This window comes from Squalius cephalus (genome assembly GCF_949319135.1).
Source record: "Squalius cephalus genome assembly, chromosome: 2".
NCBI classification, from domain to species: Eukaryota; Metazoa; Chordata; class Actinopteri; order Cypriniformes; family Leuciscidae; genus Squalius; species Squalius cephalus.
This window is the reverse complement of record NC_137123.1, coordinates 15,352,490-15,377,489: the sequence shown is the minus strand read 5'-3', so window position 1 is coordinate 15,377,489 and position 25,000 is coordinate 15,352,490. Positions and strand designations below refer to the sequence as shown.

The window sequence follows — 25,000 nt, the reverse complement described above, 5'->3', positions numbered from 1 at the left end:
GACGTGACAGAAAAAATCTTTAACTTTTAGGTGGCAAAATATTTTTTAATAATTCTGTGAATTACACCGCGCAAACCAAAAGTAATACTACCCACCAGATAAAGAAGGGTTGGCTCTCCACAGAACATAAAATATTCATTTTATTTAATTTTTCCTGTTCGCATTTATGAGGAAAAAACAATGTTACGTGACAGTTCTACATTACGCTCATGAGTGCTCTGAAAGCTGCACTAAAAGACTGCTTTAAAACTTTCACAGATACCTCAAACAGAAAGCACAAAGCCTTTCTTTAAAGTGAATTTCGTTTTGTATTAATTGTATCTTAAATTTAACCAACGTTTTATCAACCAATTGCCTGGATTTAATAAATAAGAAAATATAGCAGACAATAGATAATCACGACACGGAGGCGCCGGTGCGTGGACTGGAGCTCGTCTCATAAATGAACCAAAACTCAGTGATAAGGTAGCCTACTTGCCTCACAGACCTGAGAAATATATCTATAGAAAGCTTGAAATGTCTACTTTTAAACAGAGCAATTCAAAACGAAAGAAAACAGACTGCTGCTTGTGTAATCCGTATGAAATGTGTATTTCTCTCTGGTGCGAAGATTTCGAGTTAGCATAGTCAACTTCATCTTTGCAGCCGACACTGACACAGAAAACACTTGTTTATAAATAAACAATTAAAATGTCTCCGTGCTATATTACATATTCCTAATCATTACTTTTGCCGGTTCTGTGTGACAGCTTTTAGGTGCTTTATTGGCAGCGCCACCCTTACATGTTACATGAACGCGTCACCACCGCATCAGGATCGAAAACATGGAGATTTTTTTCAATCCCTGTTTTGGTAGGGGGGAAAAGTGATCAGAAAATATAACGAAAATGTTACGAAACGTTGTAGAAATGTACTGGAGTAGAAAGTATAATAATTGCTGCAATAAGTAACGAAGTGAAAGTCAAAAGTACGCACTATTGATTCTACTTAAGTAAAGTACAGAGACATGAAAAATGTACTTAAGTAAAGTAACGAAGTATTTGTACTTCGTTACATTCCACCACTGTAGATGTTTGACCACTGTTTATGATAAAACCAAGTTGCAATGACATTCATTTCTTAATTTAATTTATGTCAGGAGTGCAAAGTAATCAATCTGTCATTTTTGATATTTTGAACAGAATAAAAACACGCACTCTTATTCATCACGTCTGCTCTGGTTTATTGTGTTCACATAACTTCACTGAACAGCATCTGTTACGGCTCTTAGTCCAAAAGTGCGAATATTGGGAGAAATATTGATTTATTCTCACGTTTGCAAAATATTTCGTCATCGTCATACAGAATACCATTTCTATTGATTTCCCACTGAATTATGTGATCTGAAGATCTGAAAGAGCGTTTAGAGCGAGCTCTGTCTCTCCTCTTTCTGCTTTGTGTCAGTTATGATCTCAGCGCTCTCTCATTCGCTGTACAGCTGTCAATCATCTTACGTGACCATATTCTCTGCTCTTCTGCATGACACTGTCCTGTACACTTCCTCGTTCTGCTCCGGGAAGAACAAACCCAAAGAAACATTTCTACACATCAAACAAGAAGCTAATAAACACACGATTACAATACATGCATATAAAAGGCTAAAATAACATATTTGAACACCATTATTATTCAAATCCACATTAGATCGCGATTAGAAGTAAATACAAAAACTCAATGGTTGTTTAAAGTGAGTTTTGAGTTCAAGTGTAATATTAATCTTTTTAATTGTGTTATGTAGCTTGATGCTAATTGTAGCTCTATTGCACCTGTCACACCAGGAGCTTTTATTACATAATCTAATTTGTTATATAATTCACATAAGGTCCCAAGAATAATATGCTTATTTGTTGTTTTCTAGAAAGACTTTAAGAGTTAATTGGTGGATTAGTGGGATTGAAGTGGTGTAGATACACTGTAAAACCTTGCTGTAAAAAAGACAGCTAATTTCTGAAAGTAACGTACCATTGTCCATTAAAACATGAATCTGTGTTAAGTTACAATTTTTTTTATGAATCTTCAGTTGATAAATCTGTAAATATAATATTGTTTTATTAATTTTGCACCAGTTCAGATGTAGATTTGCACCTTTTCCATTTTGATTTCTACTTAAAGATAAACTTCAGTAATATAATAAAGATAATTGAAGGTCATGGCATGAATAAAGTAATTATTTTCATATTTTATATATATTTTATGTAGATCCTCCACAGAGCGTCTCAGTGTCGGTCAGTCGGTCTGGTGTAATAGTGGAGGGAGATTCAGTGACTCTGAACTGCAGCAGTGACTCAAACCCTCCTGCTCTGAACTTCAGCTGGTTTAAGGAGAATGAACCCTCAGCTGTTGGATCTGGACAGAGTTTCAGCATCTCCAGCTTTAACTCCAGTTTCAGTGGACGCTTCTACTGTGAGGCTCAGAATAAACATGGATCTCAGAGATCAGCGTCTGTTTCACTCACTGTTAAAGGTATTTTCTATAATCAGACACTCTTTCAGTTTCATCTGTCTCACGTGTGAAATGATCTTCATGATCATCTTGTTTCAGGTGTTCAGAGAGATGCTCTGCTCACAGTTTCTGGGATCGTGGCGGGATGTGGAGGATTGATCTTCATCATCTTCATCATCATCTTCATCATCGTGTTCATAAAGTGAGTGAATGTTGAGAAGATCCTGCATTAAATTATTTTCAAAAATTAACATAAATGCAACATTTGTTGAACTTAAACCACTAACAAATAATTAATATTTCTTAAAATAAATTACTTTTCATTACTTTCTAACAAAAACATGTTTTCTCCAGGAAGAAGAGGAGAGACGGTGGAGCTGAAGTTATCAGACAAAATCAGGCAAGTTTGATAATAATACATACCTGAATCTACAATGACATGGATATTATATTTAACTAGAAAATACAAGACCATGTACTGCCAAATACTTGACATAGACAATCTGGAAAACATCATGCATGTAACTCACAGTCACTGTGTTTCTGAATGATCGATCTGTTGTTATATCTGTGTGATATTTGATTTGATGAAACTGCAGGAGGATCACATTGACAGATCAGCAGAAACGGCTTCGACCAATGACGATCCACTGTATTCACTAGTATCAGCCAATCAGAGGGATGATCTGTATTCCAACATTAAAGCAAAGAAACGAACAGAAACAGACTCTGCAGATGTTACAGAGGTTCAGTATGCCAGTGTCCATCACTTCAAGAACAAAGACATGAAGACTGAAGAGTACGACTGCATTGAGATGCATCATCCGTCTGAAGCCAACAGGTGAGAAACGATTCATTTAAACTCAAATAAAACACATTCAGTTCTTAATCAGAGCTCTTGTTTTGTGTTGTTGAGATGATGGATTGTCATCTCTTGAAATGCCACATTAACATATTTGTTTAATTTGTCCCCAGATCTGAGGATGTGATCTACAGCTCAGTCAAGTAAAGAACATGTGATCGGAGCCGCTTCCTATTGATGCTGATGGGAGACCTGGATTTGAGTCCAGCTCAGGTCATGTTCCCATCTCACTGTCCTCTTGATTTCACCTTTACACATTTATGGGACTGTTTTACTGTTTAGACATGAATTAAGTTCCCTTCACTAACGGCCTTGTGGAAGGGCCCGTCGTGAAGGGATCCAGTTGTTCACTTTCGTTTGGAAAACCCCTACAAATGGCGTTCACTTCCCTAAGTGCCCTTCAAGGGGACAAAAACGCATTTGGATCTGCCCCAAGTGCAGACAAAACAGTGGTTTGAAAAACAGAATTGAGAAAATCTTCCTTCGTCACACTCCAGCACAGGGGTGGTTGCATGAAAACACCTGGACTTATTTGTAATATTATTTTCATTGTTTGTGTGTATTAAGTACCAGTGTCTGATCTTGTTAGTTGTGTTTTATGCAAATCAAGGTAAAACCAAAGACTTTGACTTTGTTAAAGCTGAGTTTCAAGTCACTAGGATTCATTTTCACCTCCAGTATTTTGAACTTTCAGAGCAAAATGACCACATTTACAACTAAAGCGTTACCCAAGCGTTACCCAGACAGCACACGTCTCCAAGATGTCTATTAAAGAGCAGCTCGTCCAGAAAGCTTCTGCTGTGGACAAACACCTGACAAACATCTTTAAAAAATAAATACATTAATACAAATACAAAAATAAATACATAAATACATTTAAATACATTCGAACATCTTCAGACATTTTCTAAATGTCTATTCAAAATCTGACAGGAAATCTCTTAAGAGACATATTGCAGACGAGTGAACACTAAAAAATACATCTTCCAGATGAACACACGGACATCAAATAGACGTTTCTGAGATGTACGTGTGCTATCAGGGTATGGTGATATGTTTCTAAAGTGTGACATGGCATCCTATTAGATATGAATATGTCACAGTTAAATGTGTTTTTTCTTATTGTGTTTATCAAGTCTTAAGCCTCCCTGTTACTGATATCATCCAATGAATTATATAACAGATTTTACAGTCTATCAGTTGGTTTTGAGTCCAAATTAAATGTTTGTTTTGTTTTTGTTTTTCATTGTCTTTGGCATCAAAACTGGACTTAGATGATCTTAAACAAGTCAGTGTGTTTGATACGTGTTCGCACTGTTTCTTGTGTGTAGTTTTTGGTCAGAGGATTTGAGATGTTGGATTGGCGACACATTGGCAGATGAAGCAAAATAACCAGCTATTGTCCTAAAAGTTTCAGTATTTGGCTGGTGTTCATTTCCCATCCTGACTGTATAAAGCTTGATTCATTTTTCTTACGTGCATTTTTAATACATTATCTTTGTAATTCATATGAAGCACACATTAGCTTGTCCTATTTACATGACTGATTTATAAACACATAGTGAACAATATAGAAGAAAATACAACTTTAGTAACTTTCATTACTTCTAATATCAATTAATGTCCAAGAGTCAGATGTAAAAGCTGCTGTAATGGCAGTAAAGTGCACTGGATCTGTTTGACCACTAGATGACAGTAAAGTCAATGGAAGTGCAGGAAAGATTTGAGTAATGGATGTAATTCCTCTATTTTGAGAGGCTGTTCACTGCAGAGTCGTGGGTGGAGAGAGAAGTCCAGCTCTTCTCTCTGGATGTAATTTGGGTGTAATGGGTGGAGCGAGACGGTCCAACAACACCCTAACCGACCCATAACTCTCTCCCTCCACCCATTAGATCCACTGAGGAGGAGCTGGACGTCATTTGGCTCTGCAGTGAACATCACTGCTCCATTATTAGGAGTTATTAAATAGATCCATCAGTGATGTATTAGTGTTTATGAAGACCATTAAAACTATTTCTCCTGTATCTGTCGTCGGTCTGGTCTCTGAGTGCTTGTGTCGTCTGTCAGAAACTGCCATTGACCCACTTAAACTCAATGTAGTTGCTGATGGTTATGACTCTGTGTGTGTGTGTGTGTGTGTGTGTGTGTGTGTCGTCCAGCGCTTCATGTGTTAAACACAGAGTTTGTGTCAGAAAGAGGAAGTGAAACTAAGAGCTGTAAAGATGCTCAGACGCTCCTGCAGACATGATGAGCATCTTTACACTGTTCTTCCTCAAAGCAAACATCTTTCACATATTCTCTCACAAAGATCTGACAATACTGAGCTCTACAGCGATACATGTAAAGCTTATGTGTGTTTGACATCTGAGACATTAACTTTCTTCTCCAGTTGTTCTTGTGTAGTTGAGATGACGGTCACTCATAACCAGGAAGAGGAAGGCCAACATTTAGATGCTCTTTATAAAGTGTGAAAACTGCAGCGTTTGATGCCTTAAACTGCGGATGTTTTCCTCATTTGGGCGTCGACACTGAAACATTGACACTTCAGAGCCGTAAGACCATTTTACTGTTATTTAAAATAGTTCAGTAGAGCTACGATTGATGTTTGTAAAAGTGTTTTAGGTGAATGTTGATTTGATGAAGTGATTTAAACTCCAGAAACTCAATATCTGTTGTAGATTCATGTGTAAATATTGTGTGAAGCTCTTTAGACACACGAGGCCTGACATGAGAAACATCATCAGTTCACATCAAGCCTTCAATGAGCCGTGAATTATTAATCATCATGTGTTTTATCAATAGAGTTTGTGATGTTGTATATAGATGATGCTCATAATGTCATAATTGTCAGTTTTATGATTGCAGAAGTCACTATGGTGTCGTCTCTCATAAAGTCTCTTCCTCTGATCGTAGTGATCATGACTGCGGGTGAGTCTTCACTTTCACTCACTATACTGATATTTTAACAAAAGATGATTGAGCTCTTCACACTTATAAACGGACATGAGTGTTTTACTGTCAGCTAACATAAAAATGATTAAAAGTGAATTTTTTTTTTGTACATTTCTTCAAAAACACCTGAAAGTCTCTTCATTCCTCATTTCTGTGTTTCAGGGGTTGATGGTCTGCAGGATTGGGGAGTGAATTACAGCCCTTCATATGTTTGTGCATTAAAGGGATCATCAGTGAAAATATCCTGTACTTTAACATATCCTGATGGTTATAAGATCAGAACAGCTTTCTGGACCAAAACTGTTGTAAATTATGGAGAACCGCATAACTTTTGTTCAAGTCCACAGAAGAGAAGAGGGATTCAGTGTAACAGTGAATATTATAAAGACACTTCCAGCATCACTTTGACGGCTGTAACAGAAGCTGATAAACACATCTACTACTGCAGATTTACTACAGATAAAGCGGAGGGAAAATGGACGGGGATTCCTGGAGTTCAGCTTGACGTCACAGGTAAAACTACTGAACTCTCAGAAATAGACCACAGAAACATACAAACACACACATCACACACTTTCTTATGTTACTGAATCTGTCAGGTGACCTTCTTTATTTGTGGGAACACAAAAGGAGATATTTTATAAAATGTTAATATAATGACAGCACCTTCTTCAAGCTTCATCCTCATCCGTCATTTTGACCCAGAAATTTTATTTGATTTTTTTTTTTAAAAAATCGAGTGTTCATCTGATGGGTCCAAGACCCCATGACTTTTGTCGCACTTGAACCACGAATACACAAATTGTTTTTTTAATGGATTTGAGGAGTTTTGTGATTGAAATTTAAAGGGGACCCATATGCAAAATTCACTTTTATAAGGTGTTTGAACACAGTGTGTGAAAACCTCCAGCCTATAATGGTAAAAATCCACCCAGTTCTTTTTTTTATAATCCCCATATATCATTATCAATCTCTTTAAGAACAAGCTGTTTCAAATTTCCCCCCACTCCTAAGAGAAGCCCCCCCCCCCACACACCTTCATTTATATAGCGCTTTTAACAATATAGATAGTTTCAAAGCAGCTTTACAGTGATAATAGGAAATTACAGTAACAGAGATTGTTTTGGCTTTACATCAGCTCTTGAATAAAGTTATTGTCCAGCTAAAGTTAGTTTCGATCGATTCACTTCCGTTGCAAAGATCATTAGTTATTAACTTAGGGGCCGCTAACACGACACCGTTCTAACAGAAAACCTTAAACGCGCTCCGGCCCGCTCACAACAACAGTGCCTGAGGCTCGAGAACGCAAAGCCTTGAAAATGTTGGGAAAAAAAAAGTTATCTCGGCGCAAACCTCAAAAACGCTTCATAACAAAACCATAATAATGATAAAGGATTGATTTTTTTGGTATAAACTCTTAACTTTAAAGCTACACTGTGTAACTTTTTTAGTTGATTCTTAGCAAAAAACACTTAGTTCTTTCAAAAATATATGTGCTCATTAATGTATATTTACTTCTTTCAAGTAATAAAGTATTCTCTTAAGTTTATAATCTGCCATTGAAAGTACATACGGGTGAGGGGTTCGTATGCCGGTCGCCATGTTGCCCCTCCATCTTGAAACTACATAAGCCAAAGAGGGACATGCCTGTAAATTCAAGCTTCGCCTTTTGCGTTTTTCACTCAGTGACACCGTGACGAATGCGAGGGGGAGATTACTCGCGAGCTCGCGAGTGCCGGCAGATTTGAAAGATAGTGTGGTGTGTGTGTGTGTGTGCGTGTGTACTCACATTTGAAAGAGAGACTTAAAACGTCAACGCGACAGACAAATCAGCAAGACCAGTCAATATTGGAGTAACTTTTCCCAGATGGAAAGAGCTCATGAGGAGAAAAGATTTTAAAACGGACGCCGAGGTTGCCTGCTTTCTTCTCGACAGGTAATTCAGCCTGTTGTAATTAATTGTGTAAATTCGAAGTTTTATAGTTGCTTGTCTAACCATAGCATGGTTGTGCATAACGCCAGAACGACCTCTAGTAGCCTATAACTTCATCCTCGCGTCAATGGTGAAAAAGTATTGTTTACCTTGTAACATAAATCTGTGCTGCGACGGATCACAGGTGATGAATAGTTTTAAAGGCGCAATTTTTTAAGCTATATAAAAAAAAGGACACTGTAAATTTGAGTTATTTTTAATTGCTTTTACTTTGTACACATTGTAACGTTAGCCTAATCTGATTATGCTGGGATAGCCGATTCCAAGGGTGACGTTTACTGACATCTGTCCTGTAGTTTTATTCATTTTAGACGTATTGTTTATTATTGTCATGGACTAAGTCGAACTGGAAGCCATGTTAATCTTGGAATAATACGGCCACCATAGGAGTTAAAACGCCCTCGGAATTGAGAGGAACAGAAACTAATATTCACTGGGTAGTCATATACAATTTCACCGCTAGATGGGGGTAAAAATCACACAGTGTAGCTTTAAAGCTGACAGTGAATCTTGTTGTTGTTGATGATGATGATGATGATTGTAGCGTTTACGACTCTGGGTAAATTTGAATTAGCTCAAGAATATAGGGAATTTTGGAAATATTAATAATTATGACTCATGGTCATAATTCATAAGTCGCATGTACATTTATTTTATCAATTATAGAGATTAACTGGTTCTGTAACTGATCTAATCGTTATTCGTCCCGCGAATAAAGGTGAGATTATCACAGTTAAGAAGGGTTATCTCTTTACAAACTCCAAGAAAGTTTGATCTCCTGGCCACGGACATCAAACCTTATGAGTTTATTAATTAAAACTACTGAATGTAGTCTAATATCGAGCTTGTAGCTTATAAAAGGATCTTTTTAGATTCATTGACTTATAAGGTGGATTCTTCAAACACGGAGGCAGTGAAAAGTATTTATGAATTTTAATAAATGCAAAACTATGATTATATGAGCTACGAATATAAACGTACGTAAAAATGCAAACAATAAACAAACAACATATAACCAAACAATAAAAATACGTGATCAGAAGTAACATGAAATGAAAGAAAGATAGAAAGAAAGGCAGAAAATGGGGAAGCTAGTAATTATTACATACAAATAGAACCTAAGTTCACGAGACAACCTGGAAAGCAGTTTTATCAGAATAATGTTTTACTTGCACGTTTGTTCTCTGTTCGGCGTGAGGCGGAGGCCGGGCAGCGTGACGATGTCGATCCTGTTTCTGCGGTGTCTTCAGGTGCCGCGAAGTTTAAAGGCTCACGAGATGCAACATTACCGAGAAAGTTCGTCTTCCGTGCGGAAGAGGCCAGAAATCTTGGTTTCTAAGGCAGCAGGCTTTTACATGGCGCGGGGGGGGTTTGTGTCCCAGAGGCCACGGCGAGGCCTGTTCAGCTGGTTGCCATGGAGCTGCGCTACACGTGGATGAGGTCCGGGATGAGAGCGACCGGAGAAGAGAGGAAGTGGAATCAGCGGGGTCGAAGAAAGAAGAGAAGATAAGAGCTAGAAGGGAAGCATGATATTTTGAAGGGGCCAAAACTCACGCCCTCTCACGGACGTGGGCCAACCGTCTTTAACAACGGATCGGGCACACCTCCTGACGTTTCGAGATCTATACCCCCCTTCCTCTTAGAAATTGGAACGATAGATTCGTTCGTAACATTAATATCACTGGTATTAATAAAACAATGCATCCTCTGATATGTTGCGTTAAACATTCGAGACCGTTGGGATATCTGGAACAAGACGATACCATGAATGGCACTGCTATGACATAATTTCACACAAATACCCGATTATAGTCACATCACATTGATTACAAACCAATAAAGTTATATAGGCACAATATTTGGGACAAGGGATCATGCACACTTCAAGAAAATACATTTTAAACATTTACAAATTGATTTTTGATTACACGTGGTTTGAATACGATGAGTCTCTGTGTGTGTGTGTATGAGGGTGATTCTATAATTGGAGATACATTTTGCATTTCATTTTTTTTTAAAAAAAAAGGTTGTCATACAGAACCATTGTTTAAGAATTACCTTGAAAACACTTTAAAGTTGATATATTCAGTGCTATACAAATACAGATAGTTTATTATTTTCTCTATTTTATCAAAATATCACCTGTTCATAGTTTTTCTCGTCAATTCTGTTACGGACGAACAACCAAATATATAGAAGTAACAGTACATCAAAAAATTATAAATCTTTTTAGTTTCATTTGTCATGTAGTCCTTTTATTCAGGCCTTTAAAACAGATATTAAATGTTATATTTATACAACTTCAAAATTAGATTCACCCCCAGGCAATAGTGGATTATCCAAAGGGTGCACTTGTTTTTTTATCAAATTACTTGAACATTACAGGGTAGAGATAAAACTATAACATATATCTTACTCTTGCACAATATAAAAATAACAATATTAAGTAGTTTGATATTTCAATGTATTATCTCATTAATATTCAAGATGAAAGACTAAAAACAGAATTGACACATCTGGCAACAGAATTGACGGGGGTAACAGAATTGACCCAAACCAACCAGAACATGCCTATAATAGTGGAGCGGCTAAGTGCTTATGTTTGGCAGAATCGTTCAGTTTATGATACAAGCGTGAAAATTGGCATGAGCAGTCTCCATGGGTCACTTGACAAGAAAATTGTCCGAGCCACTTGAAATTTCAAGATGGCCTACACCTTAGTGGAGCAGTTAAGTGATATAGTGATTTATTTGGTGATACAAGCATGGAAATTGGCATGAGCAGTCTCTGTGGGTCACTTGACAATAAGCCACCTACAGCTACTTTAAAATTTCAAGATGGCGGCCATTTTTCAAGATGGCCACCACCTTAGTTGAGCAATTAGGATTAAGAAATCATTTAGTTGGTGATACAAGCATGAAAATTGCCATGAGCCTAATTGCTCCACTAAGGTGGTGGCCATCTTGAAAAATGGCCACCATCTTGAAATTTCAAGTAGCTGTAGGTGGCTTATTGTCTAGTGACCATCAGAGACTGCTCATGCCAATTTTCATGTTTGTATCACCAAATAAACCACTATATCACTTAACTGCTCCACTAAGGTGTCGGCCGTCTTGAAAAATGGCCGCCATCTTGAAATTTCAAGTAGCTGTGGGTGGCTTATTGTCTAGTGACCATCAGAGACTGCTCATGCCAATTTTCATGCTTGTATCACCAAATAAACCACTATATCACTTAACTGCTCCACTAAGGTGTCGGCCGTCTTGAAAAATGGCCGCCATCTTGAAATTTCAAGTAGCTGTGGGTGGCTTATTGTCTAGTGACCATCAGAGACTGCTCATGCCAATTTTCATGCTTGTATCACCAAATTAACCACTATATCACTTAACTGCTCCACTAAGGTGTCGGCCATCTTGAAAAATGAAAAATCTTGAAATTTCAAGTGGCTCGGACAATTTTCTTGTCAAGTGACCCATGGAGACTGCTCATGCCAATTTTCACGCTTGTATCATAAACTGAACGATTATATCACTTAGCCGCTCCACTATAACAAGAAAATAACGGCTGAGTTATTGAGAAATACTCGACCAGATATCCCTCTGGATCTCTACATGCCGTGACGCAACCTTGGTCGCGGGTGGAACCCTCACATGAGTCTCAATGACCTCCAGGATGGTACCAGGATAGATATCATGGTCATATGTGAGGACACACCATTGTCCAACCACATCCTGGCTCTCCCAGTGTATGTCTGTCTGTTGGTCTTCATCTCTCTCTTCAACAGCTCTCTCTTCTCCAACGGTTCTCTCTTCTCCAACGGTTCTCTCTTCTCCAACGGTTCTCTTCTCCAACGGTTCTCTTCTCCAACGGTTCTCTTCTCCAACGGCTCTCTCTTCTCCAACGGTTCTCTTCTCCAACGGCTCTCTCTTCTCCAACGGTTCTCTTCTCCAACGGCTCTCTCTTCTCCAACGGTTCTCTCTTCTCCAACGGCTCTCTCTTCTCCAACGGTTCTCTTCTCCAACGGTTCTCTCTTCTCCAACGGTTCTCTTCTCCAACGGTTCTCTTCTCCAACGGTTCTCTTCTCCAACGGTTCTCTTCTCCAACGGTTCTCTCTTCTCCAACGGGCTCTCTCTTCTCCAACGGTTCTCTCTTCTCCAACGGTTCTCTCTTCTCCAACGGTTCTCTTCTCCAACGGTTCTCTTCTCCAACGGTTCTCTTCTCCAACGGCTCTCTCTTCTCCAACGGTTCTCTTCTCCAACGGCTCTCTCTTCTCCAACGGTTCTCTTCTCCAACGGCTCTCTCTTCTCCAACGGTTCTCTCTTCTCCAACGGCTCTCTCTTCTCCAACGGTTCTCTTCTCCAACGGTTCTCTCTTCTCCAACGGTTCTCTTCTCCAACGGTTCTCTTCTCCAACGGTTCTCTTCTCCAACGGTTCTCTTCTCCAACGGCTCTCTTCTCCAACGGCTCTCTTCTCCAACGGCTCTCTCTTCTCCAACGGTTCTCTCTTCTCCAACGGTTCTCTCTTCTCCAACGGTTCTCTTCTCCAACGGTTCTCTTCTCCAACGGTTCTCTTCTCCAACGGCTCTCTCTTCTCCAACGGTTCTCTTCTCCAACGGTTCTCTTCTCCAACGGTTCTCTTCTCCAACGGTTCTCTTCTCCAACGGCTCTCTTCTCCAACGGCTCTCTTCTCCAACGGTTCTCTTCTCCAACGGCTCTCTCTTCTCCAACGGTTCTCTTCTCCAACGGTTCTCTTCTCCAACGGTTCTCTCTTCTCCAACGGTTCTCTTCTCCAACGGTTCTCTTCTCCAACGGTTCTCTTCTCCAACGGCTCTCTTCTCCAACGGCTCTCTTCTCCAACGGTTCTCTTCTCCAACGGCTCTCTCTTCTCCAATGGTTCTCTTCTCCAACGGTTCTCTTCTCCAACGGCTCTCTTCTCCAACGGCTCTCTTCTCCAACGGTTCTCTTCTCCAACGGCTCTCTCTTCTCCAACGGTTCTCTTCTCCAACGGTTCTCTTCTCCAACGGTTCTCTCTTCTCCAACGGTTCTCTTCTCCAACGGTTCTCTTCTCCAACGGTTCTCTTCTCCAACGGTTCTCTCTTCTCCAACGGTTCTCTCTTCTCCAACGGTTCTCTTCTCCAACGGTTCTCTTCTCCAACGGTTCTCTTCTCCAACGGTTCTCTTCTCCAACGGTTCTCTTCTCCAACGGCTCTCTCTTCTCCAACGGTTCTCTTCTCCAACGGTTCTCTTCTCCAACGGTTCTCTTCTCCAACGGCTCTCTCTTCTCCAACGGCTCTCTCTTCTCCAACGGTTCTCTCTTCTCCAACGGCTCTCTCTTCTCCAACGGTTCTCTTCTCCAACGGTTCTCTCTTCTCCAACGGCTCTCTCTTCTCCAACGGTTCTCTTCTCCAACGGTTCTCTTCTCCAACGGCTCTCTCTTCTCCAACGGTTCTCTTCTCCAACGGTTCTCTCTTCTCCAACGGCTCTCTCTTCTCCAACGGTTCTCTTCTCCAACGGTTCTCTTCTCCAACGGTTCTCTTCTCCAACGGTTCTCTTCTCCAACGGTTCTCTCTTCTCCAACGGCTCTCTCTTCTCCAACGGTTCTCTTCTCCAACGGTTCTCTTCTCCAACGGCTCTCTCTTCTCCAACGGTTCTCTTCTCCAACGGTTCTCTCTTCTTCAACGGCTCTCTCTTCTCCAACGGTTCTCTTCTCCAACGGTTCTCTTCTCCAACGGCTCTCTCTTCTCCAACGGCTCTCTCTTCTCCAACGGTTCTCTTCTCCAACGGCTCTCTCTTCTCCAACGGTTCTCTTCTCCAACGGCTCTCTCTTCTCCAACGGCTCTCTCTTCTCCAACGGCTCTCTCTTCTCCAACGGCTCTCTCTTCTCCAACGGTTCTCTCTTCTCCAACGGCTCTCTCTTCTCCAACGGTTCTCTTCTCCAACGGGCTCTCTCTTCTCCAACGGCTCTCTTCTCCAACGGTTCTCTTCTCCAACGGGCTCTCTCTTCTCCAACGGCTCTCTCTTCTCCAACGGCTCTCTTCTCCAACGGTTCTCTTCTCCAACGGGCTCTCTCTTCTCCAACGGCTCTCTCTTCTCCAACGGTTCTCTTCTCCAACGGCTCTCTCTTCTCCAACGGTTCTCTTCTCCAACGGGCTCTCTCTTCTCCAACGGTTCTCTCTTCTCCAACGGCTCTCTCTTCTCCAACGGTTCTCTCTTCTCCAACGGCTCTCTCTCCAACGGCTCTCTCTTCTCCAACGGCTCTCTCTTCTCCAACGGCTCTCTCTTCTCCAACGGCTCTCTTCTCCAACAGCTCTCTCTTCTCCAACAGCTCTCTCTTGTCCAACTCTCTGCTTTCCATTCAATGTGAGAGGAACAGCAGGGAACTGTGTGTGTGTGTGTGTGTGTGTGTGTGTGTGTGTGTGTGTGTGTGGCAATAAACACACATTATGCATTTTTGTGTGTGTTTGCATCATTGTGTGATTGTAACCAAGGCAGGGGCAGTGTGAAAACCAAGGCATGGACATTGGTCAATTCTGTTACCGTACCTTGGTAACAGAATTGACAGTAACAGAGTTGACATTTTTAGCATTTTTAACTAATAACACCACATGCTAGCATAAAGGCTAAGAGCACATGGCCTGATACTAAAGATGATTTTAAAAACTTTTAATACCTCCTTTTGTTAATATCTTTGTACTTTGCTTTCCCTATGAGATTGTTGAAACAGTTTTGACATGTTATATAAGAACTCTTGGTGCAAGTGCCTGTAAGATTACATGGCTTCAGAGAGAACAAAACACATACCTCCTAGTTCTTCAGAGTTTAATACCAAAAGGGAAGTTACATCATCTTGCATTGCTTAGGATACTGATGCGACAGATAAGCATAATTTAAAGAGACAATAACATGTAGTAACAGAATTGACACAGGATTTATGGATTGGTATTTTTCAACAATAAAAGTTACTTTTAAACTAATTAATTTTACATAATTTGGAAACTGTCACCAATAATAATTTATAAACAAAATAATTAAAACCCCAACCTGAAATTTGTAATTTTAAACATGTTTAATGCATATTTTACCCTTGTTTGAAAAAAGTACCACCCACTAAGGACAGTATGATATCATGACTTTCAGCATCATGAAATAGCTTTTAAAATAAAATATTTTCTAGTTTTACACTCTAACATTTTGTGACTCTTAAAAAGAATTAAAAAAAATTAAAATGTGTTTTTGGAGTAAAATTTTGGTAAAGCTGTTAAAAATAAATGGCTTCGGACTTCAGATGTATCTCCAATTAAAGAATCACCCATGTGCTCCGTATGGAGAGTTCCTGCAAGTTGAAGAGTTCACGGGGTGTTTTAATGAGATCAGCAGTCAGCACATCTGGTCAACAAAGTCTTGTTGTTTCTGAAGTGTAAATCAGGGTTAAATGTAAATAAATGTCCAGAGCAAATCCCCGGGGGGTTCTCTGAGATTGCTCTTATTGGTCAATGAATGCTTGCCGGGTAATAAACACAAGGCTTCTTATTGACTTAGTAGTGGGGGATCTGTGCTTGCCGCTAGGCAGTGATGATCTATCTGAATTCAAGGCGCCGTTAGGTCTACGTGGCCGAATCTTAAGACAATAGAGGTGTTGTACATGGGGTTTTCAAGAAGTTGATTAGGACCCAGACTAATCAGAGGAAGATTCCGATCATGTGAGCCAAATGACCATTTGTTGCTTGTAGACAGTTCCAGAGGAACAAAGTCCGTTTGTTGGTAATTTCAGTAATTTTAAATATATATAGAGAGAGCTGGTAATCTGGCCATCTTCTTTGTGTTACATGATGATGTTGTTGTTGTTGATGTTGTTGTTGTTGATGTTGTTGTTGTTGTTGTTGATTATGTTGTTGTTGTTGTTGTTGTTGTTGTTGATGTTGTTGTTGATGTTGTTGATTATGTTGTTGTTGTTGTTGTTGTTGTTGATGTTGTTGTTGTTGTTGTTGTTGTTGTTGATGCTGTTGTTGATGTTGTTGATGATGTTGTTGTTGTTGTTGTTGTTGTTGTTGTTGTTGTGTCAGGCCTGCAGGTGGAGACACAGCAGAGTGTGAAAGAGGGAGCTTCAGTCACTCTGACATGTAAAAGCAGCTGCTCTCTGCCTGAACAAACAACATTCATCTGGTACAGAAACACACAGATATTCACTAAAGGAACAGTGACAGTGAATCAGCTTCATCTGCAGTCAGTCAGTCGTTCTGATACTGGATACTACAGTTGTGCCGTTACAGGACATCAACATCTGATCTCTCCTCCTGTTTATCTCAAAGTAGGATGTGAGTACAAACTGATTCATTAATATTAGTGAAATATTTCACACACTTGGAATTTCTACATTTCATTTGGGTGAATATATAAAGGTACAAAAATCTTTGGTGTGATGAAAGATTTCTATATTTGTTGCTGAAAGTCTCTTTAATTATTTTCCTCATTTCTGTGTTTCAGGGGTTGATGGTCTGCAGAATTGGGGAGTGAATTACAGCCCTTCATATGTTTGTGCATTAAAGGGATCAACAGTGAAAATATCCTGTACTTTAACACATACTCAGAGTTATACTCTCGTAAAAGGTTTCTGGACTAAACCTGTTGTAACTGATGGACAATCACCGAATCTGTGTTCAGATCCACAGAAGAAAGGAAGAGTTCAGTGTTTGAGTGAAAATATAAACACTTACAGCATCACTTTGACGTCTGTAACAGAAGCTGATAAACACATCTACTACTGCAGAATTACAGATCATCAGAGTAAAAGATGGACAGTGATTCCTGGAGCTCGTCTTGATGTCACAGGTAAATCTAATCTTTTTGCATTTATTATATAGTAGTGCATAAATGACAGGAAAGTTCAGGGAGAAACAGAAAGGAATGAGATGAGCACATGATCCAGAGCACAACAGCTCTTTATATCAGCTGCGTTTGTCCGGTGTGATGAGACTGTCAACATGAAGCATTATCCCAGCTAACGAATTATTGTTCTAAGAACGTTTTCCAAACATTGTTTTGGTTCTGGAAACGGTAACATGTCCAGTTTTCTTAATGTTAGTGGAACGTTTTTTTTAAGATTAGTATGATGTTCCTGAATCATTCTATCAACTTCATTTTTATGAACAACTCAACATTATAGGAACGTTGATTGGTTCCTGCAGGAAGTGTAGATGAGGGAGTGAATGAACTCTTCCACTCTCTTTCCCCACAACTGAGGTGCCCTTGAGCAAGACATCGAACCCCCAATCGCTCCCTGGGCGCCGCAGCAAAAATGGCTGTTCACTATGTGTGTGTGTTCACGGTGTGTGTGTGTGTGTTCAATACTCACTGCTCTGTGTGTGCACTTGGATGGGTGAAATGCAAAGCAAAAATTCCAAGAATGGGACACCATACCTGGCTACACGTCACGTAGGGGTGTGCGATATATATTGTCTGCGATAATGTGGTAATTGTTGTTTTAACGATGTGTGATCTGACATTATCGAGTATATCACACACACACACCAGACAGAGCATGCATACATTATGTGTTGTAGTCTAGTACAGTGGTTCTCAACCCTGCTCCGTTTTTAACCCTGCTCCTGGAGGACCCCCAACACTGCACGTTTTCTTTGTCTCCCTAATCAAACACACCTGATTCAACTCATCAGCTCATTAACCCATGTGATAATGAGAACCACTGGTCTAGTAGATTAGACTAGTGTTGGACATTACGAGTGCACGCTTTCACTGCGTGATTTAGTCTAATTTATATAATTTAATTTAGTTAATAAATCAACAATAGTTCAAAACAAAGCCACAGCGCTGTAATCGTGTCTCTGAGCAACACATGGCGGTGTTTCCTTACCGAATGAATCAGCTTTTTGAGCAAATCAGTGACTAAGATGGATTAAGACATTCCTGAATGAATCAGCCGTTTGAATAAATTGGTTGAATCTCAATGACTCACTCATTAACAGTGACTTGCTGCCACCTACTGGCGGTTTTAATTTCACATTTAAAGTATCTTTTCATCTTTTAAATCATTTCAAATACCAATATTCAACGTTTTATCTTTAAAACATCAAAACATTATTTATGCATTTGTAACTGCAGATTATTCGTTTGTCACCTCTGAGTTGATTGTGTAAATGCATCTAAATGCCACTTCAAATGCAGCTTCTGTTTCCTCTCCATTGCAAAGATGAATTTTGTTGATACTTATTTAATTTGATTGAGCCCTATTGTGCCTTATTATTATAATTGAATTTGATTAAATTTATGAAATAGACACACAAAATGATGCATGCACATAATTAGTTTTAAAAAATGGATTTATAAAGGTAAAAATGCCCATAAAAGGTAAAAATAAATTGAAACGTATTGGGGAAAATAATTTCTGTCACTGCTGTGAACTGACCACCACACAGAGTCAGCTGTCCATGGCAGTCCTAAACCTGCCGAGGTACCAGGACAATAAACACACTTTTTATCAGTATCGCACACCCCTAACGTTACGTCACTTCACTATCGTTACCAATTAAATGAATCAGTGTAAACAAAATTCATATTAGCACAGAAGCACAGAAGCTGCATGAAGTGACTTTAGATAAGTGAAAGTGACATGACATGTAGCAAAGTATAGTGTCCCATACTTGGAATTCGTGCTTTGCATTTCACCCATCCAAGTGCACACACAGACACACACACACACACACACACACACACACACACACACACACACACACACACACACACACACACACACAGCAGTGAATATTGAACACACACCAATGTGGTATTTATGCATTTGCACCGCAATAACAATGGCATAAACAATGTTATGAGATTAATGTCTTAAATATAAATCTCTGAATATAGAAAAATGAAATGTTTGAAAAAATAAATAAATAATTAATAGGCCTAATTTTAGATGGGAAACTAAAGCCGCGAGTAGATAGCAGCAAATGTTAATGATTGAATCGTTAAACCGAACGCTACACTCTGGTGACCCCTGCTGGTCAGAACAGTGTAAATGCAACAAGAACTCAGGCCAAACATGCAAAAAAACACCTTTTAAAAAACCATTGCAAACACTTTATTGAAAGTAAAATCGATCAAATACAATTAACTAATCATCTAATACGATTAAATATCAAGTGTCTGTATAACGTGATTTAAAAAAAAAACTATTTTCAGGGCATGTTTTGTTTGTTTAATGGATTGCTCAGCTAAACAGGCCAATAAGACACTATTACTACTATTATTCCTTTTAATTATACTATTGTCTCATTAAAACGACTACAAATGTATAAAACTGATCAGAGATCAGGTAAAACCTGTAGACATTTGTTCAATGGTTCTCATTGAATCCACATGATTCGTGTTCACAGATCATCACCCCCACTGAAATTTCTAAAGTTTCGAAAGTTATGACGTAACGAAGCCTCGTTGATTCGAAACACAAGATTCTTAAAGTGTCAAAGCTTCATGAAGCAGACGAGCAGTTTTTCAAAAGCACCATCACTAAAGGCATTGCATTCGTCTGAATTGTCTTCGCAAAGATGTTTCTAGAAACGCGATACTACTGTAATACTGGTATACTGATCATGATGAGTGATCAGACTTCAGATGTGATCAGTAAATCAGCCCTCTTCCTGATGATGTCACCATTAACAGTCAACATCATCTGATGATGTTTCAACATTTTTCAAGAATGTTGTTCTAAGAATATTTTCTCTCAACATAATGAAAACATTTCAAAAACCTTCAACAAACAATGTATAAATAATGTTTTTGTGCTAACCTTCTGAGAACATTATTAAAGACCAGAAAACACTGAACAAACACTCTATTAATGTTACTGGAAGAACGTTTGTTCAAAACTTTGAGAGAACCTTGACAGAACGTTAGCTAAAGTTATGAGAACGTTCCCTGTTAGCTGGGATATTATATAACTGCTGTCTGAACTGCTTCAATTCAGTGTCGGCATTATTGTCATTTTAGTATTATCACACTGTAAAATATTTCCAGGATTTCACAATATATAACTGTAATATTTCACAATATAATACCGTATTTAGACTTTTACTGTGAAAATAATGCAGGCGCGGGGCTTTTACAAGAAACTACTGTGAATTCCGTCATTTTCGCGCTGCAACTGCGTCATCTGAGCTCCCCCGGAGCTCCCTGGCCTGATCTCCTCCATGGTCTCACTCGACGGATTCAGTGCGGTAAGTGTTTAATTTCAAACTTTGTCAATTTGATGACTGTTTTTAATATGAAATTGCATGTTATTTAAAAGTATGAACCAAATTAGCGTTAGTTAAGTTCTGTTTCATGTTTTTGTAACTTAGCTGGAGCAGATTCGCGTCTAGGTTTGAGCGCGCAAATTTGAATGATCAGACGTTGGTTGTGTTAATAAGTGTAGTAACGTTACCGTATTAAGTTATTAAGGTATGTGAGGCTTCACGTTAGCTACACCGTCAAAATTGAACTTTAGCTTTGCTTAATGCTTTTCTTAGTTAACGTTCGTTACTCTAACAGCGTTCTCTCTTTTCCCACAGCATTTTTCTACCACCGGGAAATAAAGTTATAAGGTAAGCTGTGGCCTTAATGTGTGTATTATGACAGTTATGATCAACTAGATACATTATAGTGTTGTGGATTTGTGCAAAGGTGGAATAAATTAATCTCAAATTAGTAACGTTAGCTAGCTGGGCGTCGTCCATATTTTTCTGACGTGTGTGAAACGGAGCAGCCGTTGTCTGTCTCGTCAACAGAAAAAATAAAGTGCATTGATTTTATTATAAAAAAGATATAGGAAAATAAATGTGTTTATCACTGAATTAGTGGAGCTTCGTTAGCTGTGCTATTCTAAAGTAAAACAGGTCGACATCTGGAGATATTAGGAGCCATTTTGTCTGTGAACGGGTAATAATTCTAGGAGGAAGAGTGCAAGCAGAAACAGCCACATGGAGATGGACTGGCTCTTCCTCCATCCTCTGCAAACAGTACGTGTAAATGATGTAAATTGTTGTGTGCAAATGCATTGCCTGGGTAAATCACACACATCTAACTAACTTACTTTGTTGCAGGACTATTCTTGACTGTGTGTTTGTGATGTAAATGTTTTTCAGTTGCTGTTAAGTTATTTAAATGGTTGCTGTTTAATTGAATCCAAGTAATGTCACCTTGTTAAAACTGAGCTAACTTTAGTTTTGCTCAGTACTGCAACAGCAGTGACCCACTGAAGGTGATGACTGGGAACTGAAACCTTTTTAATCCCACTTGAATTAAACTAACATCTTTCTTCTCTGTCTTTTTGTTTATATGTGCTTCTTGGGCATCAACCCAGAGACAGGTACAAAACCAAAGAGGTAGAGAGGACACATAAACCAGCAAGTCTGTACACTGATCAGGAAGCTCATTGACTTTGAATGGATGTCAGTCTAATGTAAGTTGTGTTCCAACTTCAGAACAGACTAACGAAACACTGTCTCTGTTTTAAGCTAGAATTAGTTATGCAGTAAGATGTTTACTTAAGCTATTAAAGGGTTAGTTCACTCAAAAATGTAAAGTCTCTCATTAATTACACTCCCTCATGATGTTCCAAACACATAAGAATTTTGTTCAACACAAATTAAGATAATTTTAAGAAGTCCGAGAGCTTTCTGATCCCGCTTATAGACTGGTAGTGAAGATTAGTCACAGGTAGTGAAGATTGTTAAAATAGTCCATGTGACTACAGTGGTTCAACCTTATTGCTATGATGCGACGAGAATACTTTTTGTGCGTTCCGCACTATTAAGTATTTTTGCATCGCTTCATAACATTAAGGTTGAACCACTGTAGTCACATGGACTATTTTAACAATCTTCACTACCTTTCCGGGCCTTGAAAGTGGTAATAAAATTGCTGTCCATGGAGGAGTCAGAAAATATCTTAATTTGTGTTCCAAAGATGAACGAAGGGCTAACGTGTTTGGAATGAGGGTGGGGTTTTGGGTAAACTATCCCTTTAATTTGTTCTACGAGTTTAGACAGGCTGCAAAATGTCTAAAATTCATTGTTCTTACATTTATTTGAATTAAACATGCCTTTTCAATGTTATAGGTTATTGATAGGTTAGAATAAAAACGTCAAATTTACAGACGTACTTTACAATAGTTTTAAGTGTAAATTTACATCACATTACTGGCTTACTGAGTTGCATTACTATGTACGCATGTCATGTAATTTTTGCTTAACCTCAATCATGTTACTTTCAGAGTCCTCTGGTTTGTTGATTTAATATTAATTGATATAGTACTATTCACATGATTTATCTGATTTATCATGAGTTTTACAATTGTAATTTCTTAAAATGTACACATTTTAGGATTAGTTTTACAATGCGAGTACCATACTTGCAGGTACTTGCACCACAGAGTAACTTAAACTTTTTGTCTTTCTTATCTTTTGTAGATAGTGGACAGAACCCATACTATGCAGGTGCCTGCTGCAAGGGAAGGAGCGAGACACCTGCAACCCTCTCTTTTCCCACCTTTTTGTCTTTTCTTCCCTCTCTCACTCTCTCTTCTCTCTCTCCTTCTTTCTCTTTTCAGCTCCTACGTTGTGAAGTACCATTATCACATAGTAAACACATGCACAGTGCACACACATAGACACACATTCCTGTTACCCAGTGTTCATTCCTGTTACCCAGTGTTTATTCCTGTTATTAAATTGTATTTTTCAAGTACCATTATCACATAATGGTAAACACAGTAAACACATTCACACACATATTGACAGACATTCATGTTACCCAGTGTTCATTCATGTTACCCAGTGTTCATTCATGTTACCCAGTGTTCATTAATGTTACCCAGTGTTCATTCATGTTACACAGTGTTTATTCCTGTTATTAAAATGTATTTTTCTTCTAAAAAAATAAAAGTTAAACCATTGTTTTTATCAGTTTTGTTTGGTCCATCATTTATGCTAAATCACAGTATAGACATGGTTAAATACAGTAATTTTACAGCAGCTTACTGTTAAATTACAGTAATATGATAGACTAACTGTAATTGCACAGTAAAATACAGTAATTATACAGCAGCTTACTGCTAAATCACAGTAATATGACGGCATAGTTATTGTGAAGTCACAGTAAACAGCTGTCATTTCACAATTATTTACTGTAAAAATGATCCGGTAACTTACTGTGAAAGTCATGCAATTATTAACCTGCAATTTATTGTAAATTTACAGTGAAATAATTAACTGCATATAAAGTTGATGATGTGATAACAGAATTTCATTAAGACACTAAGTTTTTATTATTATTATTATTATTATTATTATTAAGACAATAAGATGACAGACAGTTGTTGATGTTGTTGATGATGATGATGATGATGTTGTTGTTGTTGATGATGTTGATGATGATGATGATGTTGTTGTTGATGTAGGGCTGTGCGATATATATCGTGAGATTGTTATGCGCATCTCGTCAGTAAAGCCGGTTCCTTGATTAGTAGTAAATCACCATCACCTGCTTTCAGATGAAGCGGCATTTACTACAAAGAGCCGTAATTAACTGACAAGCTGAGCCATATCGCATTAATATCGCGGACGTATCGCCAGCGATAATTAATGCGATATGGCTCAGCTTGTCAGTTAACTACGGCTCTTTGTACACAGCAAAAACTACAGTGTTAAATTAACACTCCTGGGAGTGTATGAGTCCACACTCAAGAGTGTTAAAGTTAATGAGATAATTAAGTGATTAATTTAGTGATGATTGAACATTATTGAAGACACCTGATGTTAACAAGCAGAATCACTGAAGGAGAAAATCACAAATTGTAAGTTACCGTTATGGTGATGGGTGTTTGCTTTAGTTGGGCTCTAGACCATTATATGTGTACTTTAGATTTTATTTGGCTGCTGTATCTGAGTTATAACTGACAGATAAACAAAGAAAAAAAAGTGATCTGATGGTGTTGGTTATATTATGACAATCATCTGTGGCGATTTAAAAAAAAAAAAAAAAGAAAAAAAAAAGGAGCTTTACGCCACATCTTCGTTTTGTTTACTTTTATTTTTACTTTCACTTTGCGTGTATGGGGAGGCGCTTTTCAATTAACGGAGGAGGCAAGGAGGATATAAATGTGGGTTCGTACCTGAGAGAGGTCGCGTCATCCGAAGGTTTGAAGCTGTGGGAGTGTTTGTTTGGATTGGTATTACCGTATGAAGGGGAGAGACGGCCGCTTGTGAGCTGAGGTTTCCTGTGAGTGATGTCTGGTGCGTCGCGGAGTTCACTCAACTTCACTGCGTTGCACATCCTGATCATCTGGTTTTAATAAAGCTGAAGACAAGTATGGGCTGCTTAATCCGCCGAAACGGTGCCTGACAACAACACCCCCTAGATCCCTTCATAAGCAACAAACTTGGTCAGTACCTGTGCGCCGCCATTACACCCACTCATTCATTCATGCACGCACTTTTGATATGTTTATAAGTATTACTGTGATTGTTTATTGATTATTGTACCTTTTAAGTTTGTTGATGTTAGCAAATTTGAACTAATTAACAGAATGTTTATTCTATGTTTTTTTTTATGAATGGTCCTGGACGCGAATCTGCCTATTGGAAACGTGACACAGGTGACGCGGCGATTGCTACAGGGATTTTTTCTCTTTTTTTCACCCTTGAATTGCATTGT

At 38.7% G+C, this 25,000-nt stretch overlaps 1 protein-coding gene and 1 long non-coding RNA gene across 2 annotated transcripts in view; both read left to right on the top strand.

The window, feature by feature from the left end:
* Nucleotides 1–25,000, top strand: part of LOC307152176 (sialoadhesin-like) — a 49,229-nt gene that overhangs the window by 14,912 nt on the left and 9,317 nt on the right. The window contains exons 6-8 of the mRNA XM_079860583.1: nt 6,458–6,808; nt 16,351–16,602; nt 16,772–17,116. Coding sequence (XP_079716709.1) covers nt 6,458–6,808; nt 16,351–16,602; nt 16,772–17,116 — 948 coding nt within the window. The remainder of the gene's footprint in view (nt 1–6,457; nt 6,809–16,350; nt 16,603–16,771; nt 17,117–25,000) is intronic.
* Nucleotides 20,387–23,197, top strand: LOC307150365. Its single transcript, XR_013819700.1, has 3 exons — nt 20,387–20,523; nt 20,857–21,746; nt 22,756–23,197. It is a non-coding gene; the product is annotated as an uncharacterized lncRNA (long non-coding RNA).